The sequence below is a fragment of the Bombus huntii genome, chromosome 10 (genome assembly GCF_024542735.1).
Source record: "Bombus huntii isolate Logan2020A chromosome 10, iyBomHunt1.1, whole genome shotgun sequence".
NCBI lineage: Eukaryota > Metazoa > Arthropoda > Insecta > Hymenoptera > Apidae > Bombus > Bombus huntii.
The window spans coordinates 5785696-5802828 of record NC_066247.1 but is presented as its reverse complement, the minus strand read 5'-3'; the positions used below and the strand labels follow the sequence as shown (position 1 = coordinate 5802828).

Genomic DNA, 17133 nt, shown 5'->3' with positions numbered 1-17133 from the left:
CTACTATAAATTTTAACTCAATACAGGACTTAATCTTGTATTTAGTTAATACTGATAGATTTAATCTCTACTTGATACTATTCTCTAGTAATACTACGTATAAAAGCACAAACTATGTATAGGAAAGTCAATATGTAATAGAAAATATTTGTATCATCTATTGGTAAAAATTATAAATAAATTTTGCATTTGACCACATGTTTATGAATTGACATAGCAGACGAATTCGTTTATACATATATATATATATGCATCATGTCTAACGAACGAAATACGTAGTTCTCCTTTTAAAAAAATGATGTTAAATTAAATAATGGTATGTAATGGCACAAATATACCCTTTTAAATTCTTTCCTTATTTAATGAATCTAATGTTATAAAATAACTAAAATGACATTAGAAAACAGAGGTTATCGATATAAAATAACAAGAAAGGAAGAAACTAAGGAAGTCAGGTAAAAGAAATTAGTGTAGTGGATGATTCTGTAACGTTTAAATCTTTTAAATTCGCACTTCTCTTCCTTAATTTTCTCGAATAATGCATAACTATGAATAGATTGGCATCTCGGAACAAAAATAATAGAAATAGGGAGCAAAATCCTCTACGACGCCATGATCAGAAATCAACGGTTTCCGATTTGGTGTATAAATATTTAAGGAAGATCGCGTACACCGATAGCGTTCGAAAACAACGTAATAATGCATGTAATAGATTTCGAAGAAGAAACGCAAGAAAGAGAAACATCCATTCGCGCAGAAACTCAAATACAGGTATAAGTTTAATATGAATTATATTTTTTCGATGTAATTTACTAATGTAAGTGATATAAAATCTCTATACTTGTGATATTTGGCATTTTAGATAACAGATTAAGATCTTATGTAAGTGAAGCACTTTCTTTCGCGGTGCATTCTGGTTATTTAATCCCCATCGATCGTACCGGAAGATTTCTACAACTTTCCCCATGTTTGACACTATTTTCAACGAAAAATAAAAATAATACGTATAAACTAATAAAAAGGTAATATATAATGATACAAAAAAAAGCAAGTAAAAACGGAATAAAAGGTACGAAGGTCTATTTATTACACATTTGATAAAATTTTATTACACATTTGATGAAAAATATTCCATTCAAAAATAATTTTTTATCATTCAAAAGAGCACTCCATTTGGAGTAGTTATTTATTAATAATTTAGATCAAAGTCACGTTTAGCAGAGTCACGAGCTCAACGAAAAATTTAATTATTTCTGTTTCGTCGATTCTCTTGTCGTTTACATTCTTCTTGACAACGTTTGATCCACGCTTTTAGTTCTTTTTCTCGCTTTTTGTCTCCAGAAGACAAAATCTTTCCTTGTAATTTACTGTAAAAATTGTCCACGTTATCTGATAATGCTTTGTTTGATCTATTGTTTCCTATCGTTGTTCTATCAACAATTTCCATCGTTCTATTCCTTCCCTGAACATTTTTTCTTCTTGAGGACTCTATCGAGAAATCCTGAACTGGTCTCGTTTGTCTTTCTTCATTTATTATTTTGTGATCATTTTCTTGCACATCTTCTCTTTCTTGCACTCTTGTATTATTATTATATCTAGCGTTTCTTTGCACATGATCCTCGCATACACATTCATCTTCTCCTACGTCTTCGTCAGTCATATTACAAGAGCATTCCGGTACTTCTCTAGCTGCAACATTCTCTTCATGTTTTTCGTGTTGCCTTCGAGTATTTCTTTTTGATTTATTGATCCATACTCTTCGACTTTTGCTCGTAGGTTCTAGTTCTTCGTCAGTTGTCGTTTTACAGTCGCAATCGTCACCATTATCATCGCGTTTCCTGCGAAGTTTCGGTGTCTTAACTGGCGAAGACAACGCGCAATCCCTTCGACCTTTCGTGCAAGTGGCTTGGTTCATCGAGATCGCATTTGGTCCGATTAAATGATACTCGTTTTCTAACAATTCCATAACGAATCTAGGATAGAAATTTATCGATAAGTTATCTTAACTTTTGAGGCGAAAAAAGAGTGCTATACTGTACTACGTCATAAGAATAATTATTTGGAAATTCATTGTCGCTCTCTTAATATTTTCTAAAATCCTGTAACTATTTACTTAACATTAGTAATATATATAATGATAGAATATAAAATAGATAAAAACTGTTAATAGAAAATGAACTATTTTGTTATTAATTTCAATAATAAACGTAATATATTTTATTTTTTAATAGAAAATACAATTTTCTATGAAACATAATCATAGCTTTTTACAACTATAGCACTATATTGTATAGTTTTATAGAAAAACAAATAATTGCACTTTCTTTATTTTCCATAACGGTCTTAGAAGTCTCAGTCACTAATAGATCCTTCCGAAATCTCCTAAATTTCATTTACAGGAAAAGATTTGATTGTTCATCAAGTGAAACGAACCGATGGAAGCGTTACAGTTAACAGTTGAACTGTAAACGAAACTGGTCGATAGATGCACGGTCTACGAGCGAGATAAACGGTTTTGCAGTTGCCTTGAAACGCGATCGTGTCTCACGCGAGACACAATTTTCGCCTACACCGGCTGTTTCGCTCTGTTTGACGCAGAACTAACCCTTGGGAACAGACCTGTTTCAGCGTGGTTCGCACCTGAGCGTAAAGGTCACCATCGTCGTGATAAGTTGCTTGAATATAATCGACGATATCCTCTGCGGTGGATGTCGGTAGCAGACGGTCTTCTCTGCGCTGCAACAACCTCATCGCCTCCATCACGCGCAAGGAGAACCTCGAAGAGTTTTCTGCGATGCGCATACACTCGCAGAGTCTCTGCAAAAAGAAAGAAATTGTATGACGATGAATGACGTTAAGACTGCTGTTCTGATTAAGATTGAATCTGATGTTTTATATTTCATGGCCTATTACTTATGTTAAATATTGTAATAGAAAGTTGAGAATGAAGAAGGTTTTGTGAAGTTGCAATTGACGAAGGATGGTTTCAGGAAGATGAGGATATTATGGTTTATTATTTAGTTTGAATATGTTATGACAAAGTTGGAGATTAAAGAACTTTGAAAAATTGTAATTACCAAAGTTGATTTCAAGAAGATGATGGACTTAAAAAAAGGAAACATTTTATTGGATTTTTTAAAAGATCATTTTCTTATTATGTAGTATATATTAGACCTTTTTAACAGCAGGATCTCCTGCGCAAGCTGCTGTACACTCTGATTCATCGCCTTCATCGTCATCTTCGTCGTCATCGTCTAAATTCTCTTCCCTGTCTTCATCAAGGATTTCATTTAACATTCTGTTTGCCTCTGCGTCTGATAATGTTCCTGATCTTGAATTCTCCATATTCAAAGTAAATGATCCAGTAAGAAAGCATGTAAAATTTAGAAAAAGCAACACGTATTTGTATCGAGCGTGTGAATTTGAAGATTATCGTTTATCGAGATGTCATCGAAGTGAATTATCTTGAAGGATGCCGTATACGGTAACAATACATTTAGAATAAATTACGAATGTTCAGATATTTCTTTTAATAAACAAATTTCGGTAGAATTTCAATAGAACTCAGAATATTTATTTATGATAATAATGTAAAAAATAACACTATTTTTCCAATAAGAATTTTATTTCTAGCATTCACCATTTATATTTACTACGTAATTACCATATTTTTAACCATTGTAGATCATCGTGTGAAAGAACAGTATACCATAGGATTTGTTAATATTTAAATAATAATAACGATAGTTTCCAACATATATTAGTATTGTAAAGCATAAAGTCCAGCAATATAATTAAATAAAAGGCCAGATCATTCCATTTTCCAAGACATGAAATCCATCTTGCCTGGAGTTACCTCTGTAACTGTGTTTTCCATGCGTCAGTATCGATTTGCAATTGAAATAACAGTACATGAACATGCTATATGGTAAGTGGGCGGTGTGTTGGTCTGAAGAGGAAAAAATAGGAGGAGCATTTGATCGCTGGAGGGAGAACCGTATGAGTAAAATATTAATAAGAAGCAATGTCGGTTCGTACACGGAAACAACATGCTTTTATTTCAATAATGTAATGTATAATGAAATTATATATTGCTCTCTTCCATTTTCGTTATGCAAGTTGACTTTTTACAGCGTAGTTTTCCTCTTTCATATTTAAATCTACCTTTTCACATCTATCTTGTATTTGTATTGTAAAAGAATAGGAATAGTTATACGGTAGCAAACTTTTCATTGATTAAGAATTTAGAAAAACAATTTTCGTTAAGTATTCAATCTTAATAATATCTTTCTTTATGTAAAAATAATTTTATTCCAAGAGAAAATCATTACAGAATTATTAAATAGAATCTTTATGAACAGAATTTCTATAAATAAAATTTCTATAAATAGAATCTATAAATAAACATTTAAGAAAGAACGCTTAAAAAGAAATGTACCAAGAATCGTAGTCAGAGTACGATTACATCTGAATTTTTCCGTTGTTTCTTTTAGAATTTCGCAAAACTATTGATGGTTGTTTCGTATCTGATAACGACGAGCTTACTGGCTAAGAATTACCTGGACGAGTGCGGATAAGAACCGTGCCAGCGCGGTAAGCCACAATTTGCCAACAGCCTGGGAAACGAAGGGCTGTATACTCCTTCCATACCTCACGGGACCAAACCCTAAGTCTAAATGATTAAGTTCTGGTTATGGAAGAATTACGGTATCTCTTATTATATTTTCTAGTATTTCTTAATGGGACAAGAAGCATTTACGTTAACTCATTCAATGAAGGAACTAGGGCAAAGAATCTACGAACAAAAGAATCTGGAAAACTGTAAGAATCGGACAATGGTAGACTAGAGGAGAACCATTCAGTATATAGAATTTTTATATAACATTGTATAACTTTTATCTTGTATCCATTATTTCTACATGATGTGCTTTATTAAATTATTTATTAAAATTTACTTTTCAAAATATTGCGATTTTTAGAAACGTGTGGAGTGAGCACATTAATTTGTTAACACATATTCATTCTGAATTCTCCAAGGATCAGATAAACCACTTATTTGCCAAATGAGTTCATTCCATAAAACAAAAATAGAGAAAATTGATGAAATTATATATATATATATATATATATATATATATATATATATATATATATATATATATATATATATATATATATATATATATATATATATAATAAGCATCAAAGCACCAAACTTGAGAATTTTCATTCAATTCAATCTTAATTAAAAAATTGCATATGTTGAGTTGTGAACGGCTCAAATATAAATCTAGAAATCACGCGAATTCAAAAGTTACTTCATGGGACTAAAAATGAAACGATGCAGGTTGCTTGAAAAAAGTCAGGTAACCCAAAGGAAGAAAAGCAAAAGCTGGTACGTTAATCTTTCATCGCAGGCGATACTTCCCGCATAAGGGAAGCGTAAACGAAGTAACGAAAACGGAAATCTGCTAATCAGTACACACCTGACACGAAACACGTAGAAGGAACGCAGAACGTAGTCGGAAGTCAGTGGTAAATAGGCAAACCGAGCGAAGTAAGAAAAGTTTAATCACGTCTTTTGCCAAAGAGGAGGGGCGTCCTCGTGACGACTTGATGAGATAACTTTGCTTCGGTTGTGAAACAATGGGCGTCACGAATACGTGACTTCGTGCAAGGGTGAAAGAGCAATCCGTGCTTCCTACGCGAAGATGGTAAACGGTGGATGAAATTAATGGCTAGACACGCGACCCTTTCGCCATGATGTCGCTTCTAGGTGTACGATACATGGAATCATGCGTGATCTTCCTTCGTATTCATCACTTACGAACAAGGAGAACAAACATTTTACTCGTGGAACGATGAAAAATACTTGTTGAAGCTTCTTCAAATGAATCGTTCATGCCTTAAGCTCTGAAGAACTTGGAGACTTAGGATCTGCTAGATTTTGTTTTATATTGGCATAATTGAGTTCCAACTGATAGATTAGATAAAATGTGAAGGTAAAAATGTTGATTATGTAAAATACTTAGATATTGTATTATTTCATTTTTAAAGTAAGTAATTTCATTTAAGAGAGGTTTATTCTATAAAGTAACACTACAATTATATTTTTCAAAACAGATTAACAGAATTAAGATTGTTACCAAACATGATCACTAAAGGAAACAAATAAATAGGTCAAAATACCTGCAACAATATCTACAATGAATCGGTAACTGTTTATAATATTAATAACTACTATACCATATCTTTGTAATATCTTAAGTTTAAAACCATGACAAACCAGACTAATCATTAGGTATAACAAAAGTATACCTAAAAGAATTAAGCAGAAATTTTGATACCACGATAGGCCAATCTTTAAAATAATTGCTTCCGCTCATAAAACAAATATATTTAAAGGAACCAAAGGGGAACTCTGGTTACTTTAAAAATAGGATTAAAAAGGACAGAGGGTACGATGAGGAAAGTGCGATGGCGGCACGAAGATATGGTCGGAGTGTGTAATCCGTCGTTTTCCAGGACTGCGATTACGCAGATTAGTCGGAGGTCGCGCGGTGTCATTGGGATCTAAGGGGTTTCGGGGCGCATCCGGGGCTTAGGAGGTCACATGACGTGATGTCACGTTACTCGTTGGTCGCGGGCAGGTGTTTGGGTTCGCACGAGCAGAGACCAAGCGAGCAAGAGCCGCGGGGGCGTTCGCTATCGCGAATCCAGCCGCATAATGATAACGAGCGGCCGACAGAGCGACGAGAACGCGGTTCGTAATGTAAGGACAGGTCTCGTTGATTATTTTTGCTTCTCTGTGAAAACGTCAGACTTGATCAGATCGATTGGCAGGTTTGGCTTTCATTGGTATCATTATAAAGGAATGATTACCATTATATGTATATTATACCATTATATTATTAAGTTGTCCATTTTCTTTGCATATGTAGAAGTAAAAAATTGAATTTTGAAAAGGAAATTGAAAACTTCCAAGGAGACTAATTTTTTATCAATTAACAATCAGTACTTCTTCTAAATATTTTAAGTAATCTTAAGTAATCTCAAGTAATCTTAAGCATCTTAAGCAAAATTCAAAATTACATTTATTTTAATACTAATAGGAGTATTCTTTTTAAGATTCCTTATGTGATCTCTTAACAAGAATGAAAAAATTATCATGGAGGTATATATTGGTAAAATATACATATTGTAAAAATTAGTAAGAGTAGTATGTCTAAAATATTTATTGGCAGTAGTTTTTGATACTTAAGTAAACCTCAATCCAATTTCTTCAACAATCTAAAAAATATATTCGTTTGGATGATAGAAGGTATACTTTAAAATGACATCTACATTTATTGAAGAAGATCCCAATGATAAGGATATCTTTTCTTAACTTAAAAAATATGTAAATGTAGAATAAGTGTTACAAAAATTGCCAGGGAGTATAGTTCATGTTTAAAAGCAGGTCTGGGAATGAATCATTTTGTTTCTTACAGGTACACCTGGCGAACTTATGGAAGCTAAACTGTTGTTCCTAAGACACCTGTACCGTGGCCTCGTGAGATCACGACCACATGGCTGTTGGCGCATCACCCTTCAACGCTAAATTAGATATTACGATAACAAATGGCGTTATTTAACCCGCGGTGCGCCCCCGTCCCCGAGTTAAATTTGAACAGGCAATATAATCCATGCTGCTCATCCCCTTTTTTCGCGTACGAAAACGACACGCTATTCCGTAAATCACCGTCGCACCTCCAATTTTCTTTCGTGCAATTACATTTACCGCTATTAGTGCACAACTTGTGTTAAAGAAAGGAAGAAGATTTAATGCTGCGAACATAGACAAAGTTAAGGATATCACAAATATAGCGAATTCGTTGAAAGCAGAATTTTTTAACTGCTTAAGAATATTATTTAATTTAGCAGGAAGAAATTAAGCACTATTTGAAGCACTAGTTGAATAATTCTTGAAATTATTTTCTTTACGCATATGCAAATATCTTTTTCAAACAGAACAATTACTTCTTTTAAGCGTTGAGAAAAGCTATACGTAAACATTGATGTAAAATTTTCGATCATTTGACTACATCTATATTTTTAAACTTTTAGATATTTTTATATTAATATTTCTTAAGATTCTCGCGTTGCAAATTGAAAAGCGTGTTTAGTGTTATACAGCGCACGGCAGTTAATTGAACAATTGGAAAGTATTTACTGATCGAATTACTAATATTATTCATATTTTCTGATCGTTCTGTGCCGATTATGCTTCGCAATACACAGCTACAGACACGCGAAGGTCAAAGGACCTGGTTGTTCTATTGCAGTACGGCTAACTCCCGCGAAAAGCAATCGATCTTTTGACCATTAATTGCCATCCATGTCGTACGGACGGCGTGGATTGCAACATTGATGAGGTCGAATAGAAACAATTTTAAGGCACGAGTCAGCCTCATCAATGTTGCAGTTCCCCCATTCGATATTGCCTACACGGTCGTGTAATTTACTTCATAATAATTACCAACGCATTAAACATTCGTAGGTAACATGAAAGTGTCAGCTGCCGATTGTCCCAGAGACATTAGAAACGCGTAGGTAGGTGGTTCTTGTCTGCTAGATTAACATAGCCTGCCAATGTTCTTGTATGTCTATATGTACATATGTATGTAAGCATAGACAGATGAAGATAAATGCCATAAAATAATTTGCCAAAAGTGACACTTAAGCTTTCTGAAAATATGAGAGCCTCTGCCAAATAGATCGGCCAAACAGTGAATAAAATACGAATTAGGAATAATACGAGGAACTCTATTAATATAATATAAAGGTAATATATTATATCATTAAATATATTGTATAAACATATTGTCTAGTATAAACATAATTAGTGTCTCTGTCTATGTTTATATTTATATTTCTGTCTGCATGTTTATGGTTTTTCGACACTTGAAGGAGATTTACTACGTTGAAATATCCTATATATATAGAGATAAAAAATAACAGGCAAAGAATAACAAAGGTGCTTCCGAGTCCTTATCGACATAACGAGACTTTTGTATTTCTTGTAGGTACCAAGGTAATTCCTTTCCAGCAAACAGACTGAATAGGATTGTCGGTTTTAAAGTAGCGTCAGAAAGAGCAGTTTTAACTGCATATACGAAATATAGATTTTTAAAAGTGTATTTCCTACAGATAATACTAGTAAAATCTAAGGTATTTAATAATGTTTAAAAATTGAAAATTTAAGTTTATTTCATTTTGCAGTGGTTTATAGCAGAAGCTATGCAATAATTATTAGTGACATTATATTTACAGAAAAAATTGTGGTTCCAACATTAATTCGAGGCACGCAGAAGTGAAGCAACGATATGGCCAAAAGAAAAAGAGCGTAAATGCGTGTTTCATAAACAGTAACGTCCGTCAGTAACAACTTTCAACGCGATGCCGATGCTAATCTCCATCATTCAATCATGCAAGATACGAAGAGCCCAGCGACCTATTATAACAATAGATCTAGAGATTAGGGTCGTGATACGTGCGTAAGGTTGAGCGATTATCGCTTGCGGGCCCCATACCCGGGGATTGGCCGCCCAGGGTTACGTTTTTGCCTTGCTTGACCACTTAAAATACCAGCCAGGTACTCACCCCTAACGATTCAGGGGCGGAACAGTAGCTAGCTTCTACGTTGCGCATGTACAGAGAGGCGGAACCATCCCTGATGGCGACGAATTGCGGATCCTTTCTGTGAGAAGGTATGCGGTAACGAAGCACGTGATAAGGAACATCAACAGACCTGACGGAAAGTTATGACGAGAAAGAAGTTACGTTGCGAAGAAGTCGAAATTCCTTTTAATCACTTAATGGCGTCTCTAAACATCTAACTAATATTTCTCAATATTTCTAAATTATTATTGAATTTATGGTCAGTGAATACGGGAACAACTAATTTTGTGAAACGTGGCAACATCAAAAGAAAAGAAACTGAGTTTTATTTTACAATTAATCAAAATTATACAGATTGAAGAGATCAAGAAGAGGTTGTAAATTTAACATTTGTGGATGATAAGTGAAGAACGTCTGATGAACGCGATAAATTGTAAGTTTCAATTAATTCAAGATTAGGAATTGTTTCATAGAAGTTGGCAGGATGCTTCGAAGAATTTTTATCAAATAGAAATATCGGTGATTTATTTGATTCATTTGGAATGAAAATAATTTGACTGTCTTTGAAAGTGCTGCACGTGGTTTCATTGGTGTTTATAGTTTCTATCTGTTTTAGAGGAATGAGCTCTCACGCGCATGCAAGGACAATTTGTAGCGGAAGCGCAGTGTCAGGCGCGGTTTCTGCGTTGCATTTCTTGAGAAGCTATAGCCTGTTCGCGCCGACTTCAGGTACTTTTATGGATTTTGGATTCTTTATTGATTAATCAGAAATCTGCATCTTCTTATTTCGATATCAATTTTCTTCATAATCATAAAATACAATTTTTTTTTTTTTGATAAAAGCGTTTAATTTCTATTTATAAGCACTTAAATTTTTTATTTTTTATACAATAAGAGCATAGTAACAATGAACTGTACTGTATCTCTGTTACTAATATATTTATTTGTATTTGTACATTATTACATTTATTTATTGTTTAAATTGACATATATAATTTCATTTTGTGTTTATTACGTCTTTTTCAGTTTTGTAATTTGGCATTTTGTTTAGTTAAAGAACAAGTGAACCAGTTCATGGATAGATGAATATGTTGATCAGCATGATGTTTGAATTTAGGCGATTTCCAAACGGTTTACAACACCTCAAGTAGCCGTGATCGTCTAGTGGTTAGGACCCTACGTTGTGGCCGTAGTAACCCAGGTTCGAATCCTGGTCACGGCAATGTGCTATTTGACACATTGTCACGGTAGAGGTTTTTTTTGCAATTTTTACTTCTTTTATTTCTTTCACATTTAAAATGATAGAATACCCTTGTTATTATGTTATTAATATCGTAGGAATAATTAGAGGGGTAAGTGAAAAAGGTAAAATCAGTCTGGGCAGAAATATTTAGGAAGGTTAATTATAATATAGTATTCACAGTGAATCGACAAGGATTTTGTGAAAACATACAATACGTTAAAATCAATCATACACGTAAGTTTACTGTATGTTGTTAAAGTTGTATTTTTAAAATGAAATAAGACACAATTTCTTTATTTTTAATTCATCCCCTTTAGAGTGACGTTGAATTTTTACTAATTTCATTGAATTACATAGCTGTGTTGCTTTTTTAAATGCAGTACTAAATAAGGACAAAAAGAAATAATCTATAGAATTGGAAACAAAAAATGAATTGTTTTCATTACCCCTGGTGGGACTCGAACCCACAATCCCCGGTTTAGGAGACCGATGCCTTATCCATTAGGCCACAGGGGCGGTTGTTACTTCGTTTTTTAAAAACCGTATATATTCTTGTCACTATATAACAAATTTTATACACATTAATTATTTTATTACTATACCAGCAATATCTTCCAAAATAATTAAATTAGATAAATTGAGATTCATAAATAAGTACTGCGAAATTTGATTGCTAGATACATTTCTCAAAATAAAACTAGAAGCTAGTTTGCAATCTTCTCCTTATTATTAAAAATATAATATCGGAAATTATAATAAAATTATATTAATTTTGTAGATCTGTGCAGATACGAACCATACAATTCCAAAGACTACAACTTTAGAAATATCGACATTTTAGAAAGTTCGAATACACCGGATACTGTAATCGGCCGAACACCTTCACCGTTGTCAACAACGTTTTCACTTCCAGGATCTTTGCTTCAACCACCCTTCGTAACTACTATGCAACCTTTAATACAAACCATAAGTGTGCCCCCAGCATTTTCAAATAGCAATACAAGTAAGTGAATATTTGTCTCAATTACTTAGTAAGAAAAATGCTTGTACAAATTGAGAGTTATTATTTATTATATTTCAATTGTGTTACTAAGTGCCTCGGTAGCGCAGTAGGCAGCGCGTAAGTCTCATAATCTTAAGGTCGTGAGTTCGATCCTCACCCGGGGCAAAACTTTTGTATTTTTCGCTAAGTATTATTGATTAAACATTGATGGATAATTTTACATTTATAGTGTTTCGTAAATATGTAAGTATGAAGTGCAATGATTAATGAAACATTTAATCTGTCGGTAAAACAGGTACTATGATAAATCGTCACTTTTTGGGGGCGAATAACATTGCAAGCGTACACAGACGGCCCAGAAGCGAAAAGAAACCCATTCCAGATGATCAGAAGGACGAGAAATATTACGAAAGACGTAAACGTAATAATCAAGCTGCGAAAAAATCTCGTGACGCCCGAAAAATACGAGAAGATAACGTGAGTAAAAGTTGAGTTATATTGCTACAAGAACAAGAAAATATTTATAATGTATCAAATTGTTAAAATGTTATTGTAGATTGCATTACGCGCAACTATTTTGGAGCATGAAAATGCAATTTTGAGGGCACAAGTGATAACGCTTCGAGAGGAAGCACAATGTCTGCGGCACATGTTAATAAAACAGCAAGCACCACCACTACAATCTATCAATCGTACAGTTTCTTCTATGACACCTGTTACATTATCATCCCCTCATTCTACAGCAACTTTAGATTACCAGATTTGAAATATGCCATTAATAAGAGGACGATAAAGATGTAATTTCTCATAATCAAAGAAATAACTTGGGAGGGTTACTTTGGCGAACGCATCATTCTCAAGGAGTGATATTACTCGTTTAGATCTGTTGTGTTATGAAGGTTTAAATTTTATTAATGCCATTAGTCTTATTTACGACTAATCAATGCATATAGTTTAAAACATGCAGGTGAAAAGATTTCACTCTTCATAAATTTATTCAAATGAGGCAATGTATTGTTTTAATTTAACAATTGTTGAGAGAAATTTTTAAATTTGAATGCAAAGCATTAACACAAAATTATATTGACGACTCTTTTTACGAGTATCTTTCAAAGTGAAAAAGACCTAATATTGTTTCGCCATTTCTTTTAGTCATTTTTAGGAATATTAATGTAAATAGCAATAAATGTATCATTTTATAACTGTTGAAAAATGAAAATCTATCCATTACAAAAATAAAATGAAAGTAAATGATAACTTACTATATTATACTTACTAAACTTATGAATACTTACTATATTATATGACGATACTATCAAAAATTTGGCATATATATGTCAAATATCCCCAGTCGCCTTCAGTAAAAGACACTAAATAACAACTCATAAGATAAATGTAATTGCATCGTTATTAATAATTTAATATCACACACTGTCATAATTTCAATACACTTATTTTCATATTAGGCATATATTAGTAGTAATTTTAATCAAAGTTGAGATTTACAATATATATTTTTTTTAACGATTATGTTTGATATGTAAGTTGGCAAAACTTCTGTTAGCCAGCCTGTTTGCTCTTATGTACAAACCACGATCACGATCATATAAGCAGGCTTATCACTCTAACCGAAAGCATAGAAGAAACCGTTCGAAAATTGAGTCATCAAAGTTAAGATGGAAGACAAGGAAGTTCGCGTTCTGCGCATGTGTGATATGGTGTAAATGTTTCAAATAGAGACAGAGACTCTTTACTCATCTCTATCTGTCTCGCAAGAACGAGAACTTTGTTATCTTCCATGTTTATTTTTCACGATTCAATTTTGGGATGGTTTTCTCTAGCGAGTGCCGAGGTCTGTTTATATGACCGCGATGTAAAGTTATAATAGTGTTTTGTTCTGTCCAGACGTCCAAACGAAGAATCGATACCGTCGAAGTAGGCAACGTTTCGATCTTTTCATTGTTTATGCCGCGGGGATTTCACGGGTTTCGTCGTACTTTTTACGTATTCTTGCTGAAAGCTGTAGATCAACATTAGTTTCATAAGTTTGAGCGAATGGGATATCCAAAGTTAGTTCGTCGAATTTGTTGATTGTTGTTAGTTGAACTGTCAATACCAGAAAGATGCCGCATGCAGGTTTCGTAACTATACTCATCGGAGTTACCGTAGCTACGGTTCTCTATTTTATGTTTGGAACTAATAAGCCAAGAACTGCGCAGCAATACTATGAACATGCGTACGATTATCATTCAGAGTAAGTTTTTTTAAACATGATCTAAATATAAGTGTATAGTAGAAGTATAACTACGTAAATAAGTGTTACATAATTAAATAACAAATAACTTTTTTCTCAATGATAATAGACGGCCCAATAGATTATTTGATTCTGAAGAATGTTCAATATGTCTATTACCATTGATAAATAAAGCTACATACATCCTACCTTGCAAACATCAATTTCATAAGAACTGCATTGATGAATGGAGACATCAAGCTCAAGGGGTAAGTAACATTAACAATACAGTATTACGCACAAACTTCATGATCGCAGATCTTTTTAATTTCATCAAAATTTAAATTAATGAATTTAAATCACACTTGATCTTACAGCATCGAGCGTTGTGCCCACTCTGCAGATCTCCATTTACATAAGACTGCCAGATTTAATAAGAAACATGTTTCGATCAGTACAATATTTTTTGTACTCTATTGAAACTGAAAAATATGTTTGTTAAACATCAAATTCACATTGCAATTAAATTTTTTACAAATAACTATACAATTATCTACTAAGATAAACTGTTCTACTTGGAGAATAAAGTAATTATCCAAATTTAGAAAGACAAAACAAAAGATGTTACATATGAGATCAAAGTTTTGCTGCTTCCTTGTATTTATGATAAAGATACGATAGTACAGTTGCATGTCTTATCTTTTTGATATAGTACATATACAGCTGTGCCTTATGCTGTGATTTATTCAGCTGGACAAATTTAATTATATATGTATATTTTCACAATATAGAATAAATATACAAATATATGGAAGTATCATTTACAATTGTTTAAAACAGTGCATTTTGAAACTGAAGTGATTAATGAAAAAATGAAATATTTATGATCTACCTTTGAGTTTAAAATTTGCTTTAAATACGAGCATTTTATAAAATGCATCTTCCTCTTTCTAAGCAATTTACATAGGAGCACTGTTTTATAAAATCATGTATAATATTATATAGAAATGTAAGGAAATTTTTACACAAACTGTATAACTCATTATTCTTAAAATGCAAAATTCATGATCCTATGAAAATATATGTTTTTGTTATCATTGTTTTCATTATATGAAGAATTATAATGAAGAAGAATTATATCAAATTCTGAAACTTTGTTTGCATATAGCAAATGGTACTTTAAATGGTGATATATTAATTAATTATAACATAACTTCAGACTTATTAACCCTCATACTGCTAGCTTCAAATACCTGATATATGTGAAAAATATCGCACTCGGAGGAGAGAGTCTAAACGTAAACAAGCATGGCCGACATACCAGTCAGTGACGGTTCTCGCATAAGCACCAAGGGGTAACATATCGACCGGCTGGCAGTAAAAGTGTTAATAGGTGCTGTGTGTGATACTCGTAATTAGGGGTGTTCAAATATTCAAAAGTACATTTGGATTGGATCCTTGATGTAGGATTGGGATTCCGAAAGTTCGTAACCACATAAGTATGTCCGAGTATCTAAATATAATAAACTCCAAGAACCCCAATCCCATACGAATTAATTTGACCAGTGCTTGACCTGAACTTAGACTCAAGTATCCGCACACCCCTATTCTTAATATTATGTATAGTGCAGCTATAAATATTCTCCAAGCTCCATTTTACAGTTTATTATACACTGTCATAAGCAATGTTATACATTATTTAATTGATTAAAATTATTATTTTTAATATTCCATTTGATAAAAGTAATTAGTAAATCAAATTTCAGTTCCTCTTATGTTCCTCTGTTATAAATTCTAAATATGAAAATTAATGACATACGTATAAAAAGTGGATTCTCCTGCCATATTGTGAATTTTCTTAAAAGGTTATGTAAACGATAAATATATAATTATTGTTTTATTCTTATAACACTGCATGTATTTGACATTACAATGTAATACTTTTGATTAAAGCGATAGCAATAAGCACTTTGTGATAAAAGGCTCCTAAATTATCACTACATATATTTCGTAAATTAATAACTTTCACGCGTAATTTTTCATTCACATTGTTGAAATTTTGTTTATCTAATCAGCTGTTTTTATAGAGTTATAGAATTAAGTAACAAAAAAGCTTTGAAAAGTGTGATATTTAAACATATAAATTGTGATTACCTTATGTATAATTTACGAATAAGTGTTTATAAAGCTTGTTACGAATAATGTAAATATAAAATGTAGAATATGTTTCTGTGTGAAGAATGAATAAAGTAAATATAGTTCTTAAATAAATAAGCAAGTATTATAAAACATTAATTCTCATCTACCTTGTCATTTGCATTAATATGTAGACATTGACAGTTTTGTCATTTTTGTATGTATAATAATCATCCTTGGCAATGTACATTTCATAGAAATGAAAGTAATATCACGAACTTTGACAGACTATTACAGTAATTTTGCATCATTTGAAATATTTATAAAACCTTTCATTACCTCGACAAGAAAAGGGTAAAATGTAAAAAGTTAGCGAAAATACGAAATTATATACGAAAACATTAAAAGTATTGTACACATGAACGACAACGTCGGAAATATAGCATTTACAAATGTAATTCTTATGATTATGCTACATGCAGAGCGCTTTTCTTTTCACTAATCGTAAATGGCTTCTGCGGTTTCCTGTTCGCCCGATTTGTATCCCTTTCGCAACCGCAGTCGTAATTTATGACCACTTTCTATTCTTTTTATTTTTATTTCATGTCAATGGTTTTTATAAAGTCTATAGTATGAACTATTTTTACTAACGAATCTTTCTTTTATCAGTAAATTCTCATACATTGAAAATGTAAGCAATCTTTGACAGACAGATACGTACATATATACATGTATTATTTGCTTGCGTAATAAAATATCGCATGATCATATAACGATTAACTAATTAACAAGATATTAGTATTATTTATGAAAAGTTATATAATAAGAAATTTATACACATTTATACAATTAAGATTC

At 32.4% G+C, this 17133-nt stretch overlaps 3 protein-coding genes and 3 non-coding genes across 7 annotated transcripts; 4 read left to right on the top strand and 2 right to left on the bottom strand.

Moving 5' to 3' along the window:
• Nucleotides 1–18: 18 nt before the first annotated feature.
• On the bottom strand, nt 19–9756 carry LOC126870095 (uncharacterized). Of its 2 annotated transcripts, XM_050627560.1 has the most exons (6): nt 9643–9756; nt 4560–4672; nt 3665–3864; nt 3175–3339; nt 2620–2817; nt 19–1973 (listed from the first exon to the last, which is right to left on the bottom strand). In XM_050627560.1, the coding sequence occupies exons 3-6, from the start codon at nt 3677–3679 to the stop codon at nt 1857–1859; spliced, it is 495 nt and encodes a 164-aa protein (XP_050483517.1). In that variant the 5' UTR covers nt 3680–3864; nt 4560–4672; nt 9643–9756; the 3' UTR covers nt 19–1856. The 2 variants fall into 2 exon arrangements, with proteins under 2 accessions (XP_050483517.1, XP_050483516.1); XM_050627559.1 differs by having other exon boundaries at nt 2641–2817; nt 3175–3864.
• Nucleotides 9757–9956: 200 nt separating this feature from the next.
• LOC126870128 (transcription factor ces-2) lies at nt 9957–13108 on the top strand. The gene is made up of 5 exons (XM_050627612.1): nt 9957–10093; nt 10277–10389; nt 11682–11906; nt 12202–12383; nt 12463–13108. The coding sequence occupies exons 2-5, from the start codon at nt 10281–10283 to the stop codon at nt 12670–12672; spliced, it is 726 nt and encodes a 241-aa protein (XP_050483569.1). The 5' UTR covers nt 9957–10093; nt 10277–10280; the 3' UTR covers nt 12673–13108.
• Nucleotides 10811–10882, top strand: Trnah-gug (transfer RNA histidin (anticodon GUG)). Its single transcript has one exon. It is a non-coding gene; the product is annotated as a tRNA-His (tRNA).
• On the bottom strand, nt 11347–11419 carry Trnar-ccu (transfer RNA arginine (anticodon CCU)). The gene has a single exon. It is a non-coding gene; the product is annotated as a tRNA-Arg (tRNA).
• On the top strand, nt 11999–12071 carry Trnam-cau (transfer RNA methionine (anticodon CAU)). Its single transcript has one exon. It is a non-coding gene; the product is annotated as a tRNA-Met (tRNA).
• Nucleotides 13109–13667: 559 nt separating the features above from the next.
• On the top strand, nt 13668–16413 carry LOC126870121 (RING finger protein 141-like). Its single transcript, XM_050627605.1, has 3 exons — nt 13668–14160; nt 14270–14408; nt 14517–16413. Exons 1-3 carry the CDS (start codon nt 14030–14032, stop codon nt 14556–14558), a joined length of 312 nt encoding a protein of 103 aa, XP_050483562.1. The 5' UTR covers nt 13668–14029; the 3' UTR covers nt 14559–16413.
• Nucleotides 16414–17133: the final 720 nt, after the last annotated feature.